This window comes from Chiroxiphia lanceolata, chromosome 8 (genome assembly GCF_009829145.1).
Source record: "Chiroxiphia lanceolata isolate bChiLan1 chromosome 8, bChiLan1.pri, whole genome shotgun sequence".
In the NCBI taxonomy this organism is placed as follows: Eukaryota; Metazoa; Chordata; class Aves; order Passeriformes; family Pipridae; genus Chiroxiphia; species Chiroxiphia lanceolata.
The window spans coordinates 28,201,295-28,212,991 of record NC_045644.1 but is presented as its reverse complement, the minus strand read 5'-3'; the positions used below and the strand labels follow the sequence as shown (position 1 = coordinate 28,212,991).

General features: G+C 37.1%; 1 protein-coding gene across 1 annotated transcript in view; it reads right to left on the bottom strand.

Annotated features, from left to right (window-relative positions):
- Nucleotides 1-305: 305 nt before the first annotated feature.
- The window catches only part of GLUD1 (glutamate dehydrogenase 1), a 29,366-nt gene continuing 17,974 nt past the window's right edge, over nt 306-11,697 (bottom strand). The window contains exons 6-13 of the mRNA XM_032695551.1: nt 9,686-9,865; nt 7,810-7,947; nt 6,662-6,799; nt 6,455-6,535; nt 5,642-5,765; nt 4,329-4,420; nt 2,321-2,383; nt 306-1,671 (exon numbers count right to left, since the gene is read on the bottom strand). Coding sequence (XP_032551442.1) covers nt 1,552-1,671; nt 2,321-2,383; nt 4,329-4,420; nt 5,642-5,765; nt 6,455-6,535; nt 6,662-6,799; nt 7,810-7,947; nt 9,686-9,865 — 936 coding nt within the window. The 3' untranslated portion in view covers nt 306-1,551. The remainder of the gene's footprint in view (nt 1,672-2,320; nt 2,384-4,328; nt 4,421-5,641; nt 5,766-6,454; nt 6,536-6,661; nt 6,800-7,809; nt 7,948-9,685; nt 9,866-11,697) is intronic.

The window sequence follows — 11,697 nt, the reverse complement described above, 5'->3', positions numbered from 1 at the left end:
AGCAAGCCACTAATTAAATGCAACACGCAGGTTTATTGCTCCATGCTAACTACCCAAATAGTTCTTCACACAAATTTGAGAAGACACAGTAAAAGGATCTGAAATGATTTACCAAATATATCCAATTTTAAAAGTCTTGTTGATAGGCAAGTTCAAGAGAAGTATTAGTGAGCCCCTTAAGAAAACTTAGGGGCAGCATTTTAGCAGTGGGCATGTAATAGACAAGTGTGCTGTGAAGATTTTCACATTGATTGTAACTACAGAAAGCTACTGCATGAAATAGAAAACAGTAATACACCAGCATAGTAGGTTTGGAAAGGTCAACTTTTTTTAATAACTGCTCTCTCTCCAGGTTATGTCATGCAGTTACAAAGTAGTTAGGAAAAAAGCATGAGTTTCTGGGAGGGACTAGTTGTTTTTTTAAAAAAAACATTCATATTCATTACATAAATAACATCTGGCACTTCAAGGGGACTCCACGGGACAAAAGCCTTATGCTTCAAAAACTGTGCTTGATCCACAATATTTGGTTGAGGTCCATTTTGTTGTAATCCAAGATGTTTAAAATTTTCAAGACCTCCTTATGACCAAAAAAAAAAAAGGCCATGTGTGTTAAGACAGTGGATTAAGTTTACAGCAGCATCTTAACTCCTCTGTGGTTTGGCCAATGATTTCTGGGTTCAGTTTCACTTCAGTTGTTCATTGAGGCAATATCTAATTTTCAGAAAGCCTCTGAAAGGAAAGACTGAAAAAGAATTCCAAAAAACCTAAGTATGATTGCTTACCAAATTCAGAATATCCCTTTTTTTAAAAAAAGGAAACGACCTATAGTCAGAATAATTATGCAGATACTTGATTAAAAACATAACTAGAGTTGCTTGATAGTTTCAGCTTATAAAAATATTAGTCTGTCAGCGCTACATACTTCATGATGACAGTCAAACTAGCTTGAACAACTGATAAAAGGCAGTCCTGTAACAGCAGCACAGTTAAAGAAAAAATATTGCCTAAAGAGAATCAGGCCTGAAGCTTTACTACAAACAAAAAGTAGACTCCTATCAAAGTTAATCCCTGCTGGAGGCCCGTTCTTCCTTTGACAATGCCACAGCATTGATCATACAAGGCCTTACTGAAAGTGCTGAAGCCAAAATTACGTCATTAAACAAAAGTGCATGAAGTAATAATGAGCTAAGTGCTCATAAAGTACAGTATCTGATCTGAAGTCTGAGAAGTGGCTCAGGTGGCAAGACCACTCTTTCATATATAAAATGTACCATTTTGTTTTGTAGGCGAAATACCCAGAATGGCCCCCACAAGTGCAGATGAACTGTTATCTTCAGATACATACTTGTATACAATTTCCTAATCCATGGATTTTTATTGTAAAAAAGACTAGTTTGGAACTGAAACTAATTGAGAATAGAATCCACTATAATGTCAGAAGAAAAGAAAATTTTGTGGTTACATGTAAACTTGTGATAAGCTTTCTCAAGAAGAGGGTACATTAACAGCGAGAGGGGTGGGATACAACAAGGAGCGGTCATGGCCTGTTTATGTAAAGGTCAAACCAGCCTCATTGTACACTTTGAAGACCTTCTCAATTGCATTGACATAGGCAGCTGTTCTCAGGTCCAGACCCAGGTTGTATGTCATGGCAGTACGCATGATTTGCTGAAACAGAAAAGGTTACATGTTATTTCTGCGAGTTTCTCCCTAGGAGCTGAACAATTTTGCTTGCAGGATCTCAGTTAGGAGTAAAAGGAGCTGCTAGATTGGTATCAGAGCTCTGATTCTTTGTGGATCAATCATAAAATGTCTTGATTCCCCTTATAACTGAGAACTGAAAGGGAAGAAAATCTTTCCCATGTTACTATATTAGCCCTCTTCAAGTTTTAGACTGATATGTACCTCACATACTTGAAACATCTTGTCTCTCGCTGTAGGTTTTGTCCCATTAATTAAAAACACAGCATAGAGGGGTTAATCTAAAACTGCTAATGGTAAAGTAAAGCACTCTTATGTATGTGTTCCAGATTAGCCAGGTACAGGAAGACAACTGAAAAGTTTTTAATTACTATAGTTTCTACCAGAAAATACTTCTTCATTTCCTGTATTAATCTCTAATGTTTACTATAACCAGTTAATGGTGGCCATAATGGCACAGAGTAGAAGTACTTCATACTCGTGGTAACTCCCATTACCATGTATTGTCTATCTATTCCTTTAATTGCAGAGAAATTCTGTGCAACCTATTCAAAAACTGTCCCAAAGTCACGTGAGTTTTCTCTCATATGAGTCTCTACAGTAATGCAATATTTACCCGGGCAGAACGCTCCATTGTATAAGCCAACCCAGAGTGGACAATGTCTTTCTCAGATGCACCCTGAAACAACAGGGAATAAAATCAGGGTTTAATCCAAAACATAAAGGGATTAGGGACAATGACAAAACACAAAGGTGCATTAGGGACAATGACATGTTGGACTCCTTTAATTACTGAAGCTTTCTCACTCCTTCTAAAGATAGGTGAAGAATCTAAATCACCTTTACTGTGTTACTTGAAGAGCTAGTTATGGCCAATTCAATTCTAAAACCTCAAATGTAAGCACTGAAGTCTTTTATAGCTTCTAGATGCATGATGCATTTTTTTATTGATGTTGTAACTACTGTTTCAACCTTCAGAATGCACAGTAAATATTAAACAAAAAAGCTCCCAAGAGTCAATAACCTATACAAGCTTCTTGCAATTGCTTTGAAGACAGGTTTTAGGAAGGGCATAAATCCCAAATTTGTATTCTCCACATTGTATTAGCCCTGAGCAACTCCAAAAACAACTTTGTTCCCATTAAAATTTAAATACACAGAGCAGTAAGTAGTTGTAGACTGCCTGAATTAGGATGACTCAGTATCAGCTTCAGTGTTGCATTGTCCTGATTGCTGTTATTTACTAATGATTTGACAGGTACATATACAAAATATACACTTTCCCTCAAATACCTATTTGAGCTGGAAGTGGAAAGTACTAGGCCAGTTTCTATAGCTTGTGTTTGAGATCCAGCAATTGCTTTAAGCCACAGAACCATCAGGAATGCTATCCATAAAATCTAATGTGTATGAAAATGCTAGGATCATACTGGATCAGGCTAAAATCTATTTCTATCACCTGACAGTAGTCCAAGTCCACATGCATTTCCCCTGATTTCTTCCCAAGGAAGCATAGTTTAATGTTTTTCACAACTCGCTGGACTTCTATACCCCATCATTTGCTCTATCTCCTCCTGAACTTGTGTTTGAAAACAAGCTGACTGATGCTTTCACTTTCCATGTATCTCTTGGCAGAACTGTGCTAGGAACCATCCCCTTATTCTTCATTCTGTGCCTCACTGTGCTGGTTTTGTTTGAACATTTTGTTTGAACCATTCCATATGGTGAACTATATATCCTCACCTGCCTATTTTCACACCACTCGTTCTATAGATGACTGTCTCCACCCCCTGACTAGTTCAGGCCAGTAAGACCAAGGTTAGCTCATTGTTCCATGCATGAGAAGCTTCCATACTTTTGGTTATTCCTGTGATCTTGCTCTGAACTTTTCACACGTCTATAATGTTTGAGGATGCAGAGACCCAACCTGCACACAGTATTTAGAAGGCAGACACAGTGGATTTATATGGTGGCATCACAAATCAGTCTTGTATTTTCACTTCAGAATAATTTCTAATGCTGGATTTGCTTTTTGATTGCTATGGATTTCTAAGCTTATATTTTGTCATCACCTCCAAAACTTCCATTTGAATACAAATGGATGAACTTACAACCCATCATTTTATATGGAAATTTCCCCACCATGTATTGCTACACATTAGATAACAATGAATTTTACCTGACATTTCTTTGCCTGTTAATTCAGTCTTAGAGGAACATTCTACAACTTTTCACCCAGCTCTTAATCTGGAGTGACAGAAAAAAACATATCAAACTGTCTGTGGTGTGGGATCTTGCTGAAAGGTTTTTGGAAATCCAGGCAAATTATACCAACAAGATCTCCAAAATACAAAATGCATCTGTATTAAAACTGTAGCTTTTTTACAATATTAGAGGCATTTTGCACAGGCTCAAGTAAAAGAAAAAATAGCTTACTTCCAGTATTCTTAAGCAGATCAGATCATTTGCTTGCCTTATTTATTTGACCATCAGCCTAACTACATGTTAATGCCTCACCTGAGGAAAAATGCTCCGTGGTAGCTACAATGGTAAAATTTAGATTGCAGTTATAATATCAGGATAAACCTATCTTAACAGTAAAAAAACCAGCAGCAGCTACTTACCGATATCCTATCCTGAAATTCTGCTGTAGGCACAACTGGAATAGTTCCCCCATGTTTCCCGAATTTTCTTTCCAAGCTTTCCTGGACAGACACTAGAAAGGAAAATAGATGCAAGGTAACAGACAAGGAGAGGAATGTGCTCCCTAAAAGGTGGCAAGGCCAAGACTTCCAGCACTCAGTGGCATGAAATGCAGGCTATAGGGGCTGTGGGTAAAGGAAGTCATCTTATTTTGTTTTTCTAAAAAAAGGGAAAGATACTGATTTTTTTCTGTTTTTATATGTGAATGAATTCAGTATTACTATAGTACAGTCGCAGGGCAATGAACTCAATTTACTGATTTTACTAATCTTATCAAACTGATAGAGTAATCTGGATTAGTTTTCCTAACTTGATAGATAGTATTAGACAAACTAATTAAAGCAATCAATTATCCCATATTGCACTTGGAATATACAGTAATTGCTAAGAAAAAAGCCCATGTGGAATTTTAGGTTTTTCCCCTTAGGACATGAGCAGTGCTTTGGTATTTTCATTGATACTTATTTCATCTTAATTCCTGAAATTCCTAAACCAACATCACAGAGTATTTGAGATAAGACAATCTGGAAGCTAAGGAAGGGATTTAAATGAGAATTTCTGTAACTCTCAACTACTTTAGAAACGCCTTGAAAAGTATGATTTATGAGAAAAGGTTATATTTAAAATCATGCATGTATGTTTTGTGAAGTCCTCTGGTTCAAGATTTTCACATTTTCTACAGAATATTGCTTAAAATGGAGCAACATCCGCCAGTACTTCTCCATTAAGCTTCCTCTCTCTGTGCAATTGGTATTCTTTCCCAGAAACCAGGCAGCACAGAATGACCATAAGTGGAGCTGTAGGCCACAAGCAGATTTTTACAGTGCCTGTACCAATTATATCATTGTCCTTTACAGAAATCTTCTACTGTTGTATGTGCAGAACAATGTTACCCACTCAAACTGAATACTTCTTAAACACCAAGTGTACAGCTGAAGGATGTTTATTAAGAAGTAATAAATATTTCACATAAGTAGCTTGACTTCGGTATTTTCACAAAACTGAGGAAAGAATAATAAGATAACTGAAAAACTATGCATTTAACTTGGGCCATCAGAGTCACAAGTCAGTAAACCCATAAAACCTTCTCTATTCTTTAGTATGAAGTACTTATAGACTTGTGGGGAAACTGTGGTGAATTTTAGTTAGTTCTGTATTTATTTGTCCCACATTTGGTGTTTGCTAGTCCAATCTATTGATTAAACAGGGTGTGGAAGTGGAGCTGAGCACTTACTGAGCAAGTGGTAGTTTGAATCCCTTTCATATTTGAAAGTCAAACGGCCATAACTGACGTGGTTCAAGTTTTTCAGCCATTCAAAATAGGATACTGTTACACCACCAGCGTTCAGGTAAAGATCCTGCACAGAAATAGCAAATATTTTGAGTTGTGACCATGTGACAAAGGCAGCTCTATGGTATTATGCAAAAGTAAGCAGAACTATTATGTACAAAGCACTAGTTTAAACTGTAGTACAGAAGACAATTCAGTTCTTACTCTTATAGGACAACACTTATCCTCTTCTGCAATCCAGGCATTACTTTTACTGATTTAAAGAGACTTGATTTAAGAACACATGAAGTTCAGGTGTGCTTGACTGACTACCTCTATTTTAGCAAAAGTGTTAAATCAAAAAAATTAGGGCATCCTTAGGCCATCTCAGTGAGTAAAGGCTGAAGATCAGCCACTCTGTCTAGCAATATCACTTGATCAGGACACCCTTTCTTCAAGAAAAAATTGTCATTATACCTGGCTAGGTCTTATTGCTTCAAATTATCACTAGAGACAACATTTACTCTGTACAATCTACAGTATCACCCAGATACACAATGTCTACAAACAAACTGGCCAGTATATTGCAGTGAGATCTTTAATAAATAGTGCCTTTCTTAAGCAACATAGACACCCATTTCCTAGACATCTGTTATTAAAAAAACACTCTTAGAGAATGAATGGCTATTAATAAAAGCCTTCAATAAATAATGTCTTCCTACAGTTCACAAAAATGTTATTTTTGTAATGAAATCAAAGGTCATAATAAAACCTTACAGGGATAACCATAATATTCCGCTCCAAGAAGATTTTGTCAGCTTCAGGAGTCGTAGGCCCATTGGCACCTTCAGCAATAATCTGAAAGAAATCACAGCAGAGCAGCTCAGAGGTATAGATTTGGTTTTGTTCATGCTAATTATCAAATAATAGTATTTAGACAGACCTTCCCTATTTTTCATTTACATTTGAACTCTTTTGACTTACTTTTGCTTTAACCTTGTGAGCGTTGGCCTTAGTCAACTGTTTCTCGCTGGCAGCAGGGATGAGAATGTCACAGTCTGTTTCCAGAATACTGCCCTCGAGTGGCTTTGCTTTAGGGAAGCCCATGATTGTCCCGTGTTGCTGTGCGAAGAAAACAAACCAGGGTGTTTTGAGTGTGTGAGTACTTGTATGAACTCCTTCCCTTCCTCTGGCTTCCATAATAGAAAAAAAAAAAAAAAAAAGGCAACAGTACTAGAAAGACAGCATATAACATAATTCTTATCTTTACTTAGATATAAAAGGCAAGATACAAAGCTCAAATAACAGTCAAAGTTCCCAAGACAGGGATCGAGGCATAACTGCTCTCTGGCCAAAGACACTGATAATCATTTGGGCTCTGGAGTGTTAAAAAAAAGGTCCCTCTCAGCCCTTAAAATAGTTTTCAAACAACTGAAATGACTCACTAGAGTGCTACACGTAGGCTAAGTTGCATCACATAAGATTCAGAAGTACTATTTTAAAGTACTACAATGATAGCTTTTGCTTAGTGACAAAGCTTTTCATTCTTCTGAGAAAGGGAGTGATAAAAACATTTGAATACTCCCTATCTAAAAGAAGAAACATCAAATAAGGCTCTTAGAAACTTCAAGTAGAAGACTGCACTTTAGTGCCTGTCCCCTCAAGTCTGCTTCACTTGGAAACTGAAATAAGAAGACCACATCCAGTTGTCATTATAAACTACACATTCAAGTCACACTGCAAGACAGGCTTTCATTCTTTCAGAAACACTCAATAGTTAAGAAGCAGCAAAAGCATAGGTCTTTAAATGACCACATGCTTGTGACTCTCAGTCAGGAATCCTTCAGGAACCTCCCTGCCCTGGTTCCTTAAGACATCTTTCCTAGTTTAGGCATAAGAAAAGCAAAATAATACTGAAGTAATTAGCCTGCACACATGCAGGCATTCTTCTGAGAGTCAGGTCAAAGTGTAAATAAGGAGAAAGGTCAGAAGAGTCAACATTTCTAAGCCATTTTGTAAGGACTAATTGCAGCATGATTTAAATATCAAATTAACACCAGTCTACAGTGTCATCCTACGTACTTGCAAAGCTGACAAAAATAAAACACTTTTTGCTTAGTTAAGCTTCATACCAATTTGAAATCTTCTAGTTCCTTTGGGTCAATCCCATCAGGATTCCAGATAGAACCGTTAAATTCTCCGACAGCGACGCATTTTGCTCCATAACGATGCAAGTATCTCATAGAATGCAAGCCCACGTTACCAAATCCCTGAAGGTGGAAAGGGGAAAGTAGTTAACCTTTCAGCTAAAATGATGATTATTATTGTTAAGGTTTATACAGTTTTTAATAGTTTTAAATAGTCCTTAATCTACCGGCACATCTGGGCATTAGATGATACGTATAGGAATGATGGAAGAAATTTACATACATTCCATTCTTGTCTGAATACCACTGCAGAAATTATGCATTGTAGCCAGCAATCTACAGCTGTGCTAAGTTTTTTATACTGGAAATACAGAAAGAATTAATGCTACTATGAAAGTGTCAAAACTATGATATTTATCAATATATGAGCACTATGTGTATTTTATAACTGGCATTGTCTTAAAGGGATTAGTAGGTTTTTGTATGGCTATTCACAGGTTTGACTAATATTTGTGGGACAAGAAATATTTAATTTGGGTAAAGACGGCTTACAAGTGTAAAACCATCCCACAGTGGAAAGTATTAAACAAAAGAATATAATTAGTTCTTCACACTGAACTTGCAAACTAGTAGGAAGCTATGTAATTTCTAACACATTCTGAAGTGGCCCTGTACAAAACAGACTCTCTAAATTTAAATTTAGATAATCTCGTATTTCATTATCATGCTTTACATCCTTACATGTGTAGAAAACATAATTCCAGGCCATTATGCTCCTTTCCTTCCAGAATGCTGACATTCTGGAAGAACACATATAGCAGACCAAAAAGTCACATGATCAGTGTCAAAAGTTTGTAGTACAATTCTGTGCTGAAAAAATAAGCTGAAAACTAAAGTCCTGTCTAATGTAGCTCTAATTATATTTAGGATTTTTATTTATACATTAGAAGCAAACTTTGATACAAAAGTCTGTCATGCATTAGGTCTCTTCGAAATGCTTTATGCCTGTTTTCCTACAAGAATTTTCAGCTATTCTTGTAGCCATGTTTTCAGCCTAAGTTATGCTGAAGTGCCTGTTGGTTAGTCCTCTGCCAGGCACGAAAATGCCAAAGTGCAGGGAGATGAGTGTGCTGCAGGGTCCATGCAGGGCAGGGATGTTTGTTCCAGCCCACAGGTTAACTAGAGGACAACCTGGAGGTTACAATTACTCTGCTGTTTCTAACAACCAAGCAAATCAGTGCCTCAAATCCTCCATTTAACATACTGTTTAAAGCTGAACAAGTTATTTCTTTGAAATTTTAGGAATGATAATACATATTACTGACTATCAAACCCCTTCAAAATTGAGCTACCTAAATCCTCAAGTCTTATGAACACCAAAAATGTGCATTCAACCTACAAATTTAGGATAAGGTATTGGTTTCCTATTTTTCCAACTGCCTATTCCATAGTGAAACAAGAACATAGCTATCAATTCCTTCTCTTCCTGAATTTCTTATTATAAAACATTGCAACGCATTTTGCATAGGCAGAAACAGTGTCACAGCTCACTGAAAAGTGTGCAATGCCTTAAAGAACTCCAGTAATAGTATTTAATTTTGGTGTTTGCAGCCTATGTTCGTAAAGACTAGAGATTTGGCTTTGAGCCTGTAGGGTGCAATTGAAAGTTCAGTTTTTAAAAAACAGTCCAAAATAAAGGGCACCTGTGTGGCCTGAAAAGTGCTTCTGAAGTTTGAGAATAAAGGTGAACTTGGAAGTTTTAAAACTCTAACAGGTTTTAAGGGCTACAGCTCTTTTTAAAAGCAGCTCTACTGAAAGTCTCTTTACTACTTTTTCCCTGTGGTCAAAGGAAAAAATTTACCTGAACCGCAAATGTTTTATCTCCAAATCCAGGAGTCATTCCTAATAAACTCATATATGATGCTTCATTGATGAAATTTTCAATTCCATGGAAGACACCACGACCAGTTGCAGATATACGTCCATGGATCCCACCCTGGCTGATGGGTTTACCAGTTACACATGCGTGGGCATTAATATCCTGTAAAACAGTGAAGGACTTGTGAGATAGGGAATTAATCAATCAAACAGCAGATGGACCAAGAAGTTCTAGCTAGAGATAAGAGAAAACTGAAATCATAAGGGTCAGAATCTGATATAGCTTATATACATTTATTTGTAAAGATTATTTCCTTCCTCACTGTGTGTGAACACCTTGGAAGTACTCCAGCAAATGTCAGGGAAGTTGTGTAATGCAATACTGGATATGGCCTGTAATTTTTTATTGTCTTTAAGTGTGTATGTTAACTTCACTCTGTGTTTAGTTAATCACGGTGACATCCACATTGTACTGTTAGCAACGAGCACGCTTTCGACAAATCAAAAAGCTGTGAGTGATGTTTCTCAAAATCAGCTCCTATTACAGTCATAATTTTCATCATTATTCTTGAAGTGTTAATCTTTTTAAGGGCTCAGACATATCCCTGGACTGGTTTTTAATCACCTTTAAACAGTGTTTAGTGTTCCTTTATATCAAATTCAGTTATTTTGAAAGGACAGGACAGGCCTAATACGTTCTTGTTGTCAGAATACAGGGCTGTTTGATCTCAGAGAAAAATCTGCAGTATGAAGGTCATATGGGAAAAGTTAGATAAGTAGATTACTTTTATTCAGAAAAGCAATATATACAATCAAGCCTCTATTCTTAATTTGGGGGCAATAAAATTAAGTTTTCCATATGCCAGATAGTTAGCCAAGATAAAATCACTATTTAAAACCAGAATTAATTTTTCCAACTGAAATTAATAATTTGAAAAAAACGCTTCCAAACTAGACACTGGACCTCCCTCTTCTGTCAGCACTGGTTCTCATGCTCCCACACCCTGGGAGCACAGTCACACGGTGGCTTGGCTTCCAACACAAGTGAAAGAGTAGGGATGAAAGAGAATCCACTGAAATGAGTTTGCCAGCAGCCGGATGGGTTTCCATTCCACCAGCCACATATTCCCTGGGAGGCTCCCTCTTCTCTGTCACTGTGCCAAAAGCATTTGCATGCCTGTGGCGTGAGTGCAAGATGCTTGGTGAGAGGAAGGAAAGGAGCAGACAAAAGTAACTGGAGACAGAATGACTGGCGATGACTAGAGCCATAAAAAAACCTAAAACTTTCTGTTTGAAAACGATAGTGAGCTAACCTATAAAGGCAAAGGTAACTCTTCTTTAAGAATAAAAGTGATCCTGGGCTTGCCACAAAATTCCTAACTCGGTTTCCCAAAATACAGCTGCGCTGCTGTCCATAAGCTGTCTGCTCCCTCTGGTGGCATATCAACTGTAACCAAGATCAGCAGGGGTGTTTTGCTAGGAACAACTTGGCCTGGCATTTTGATGGACTTTTAGGGTTTTATTCTGTTTCAGATTGAAACTAAGTCTTAGGTTTTGTGCATTCACAAAGGAGGATGTCTGTTTTATAAATACTTGAAGAAATACAGCCTCCCACCCTATATAAGAATGTATTTATTAAAGTCCCTTTGTGTGTCCCAAAAGCCAGTTGATTGTGTCAGGAAGTACAGAAGAGAGGAAAGGATTAATTTAACCAAAAACTTTAGCCATATATAATTCAGTGATCCAGCAACTTCAGATGGATTTTCTGGAACAGTTAACATGGTAGTTATTAACGACTTGCATGGTTTAGCAAGAAAATAGAGCACGAGATGAGCACAGGTCCAGATCTTCTTAAAGTCACATATACAAACCACAGTTGACGTCAAAGTCCTAAAACTTTGATTTTAGGTCAATAAGCAAACACATTTAATGAGTCTTGGGACAAAAAGAAATGGCATGGCTTTTAACAAGAACCTTGGAAATTGGTTTATGGCT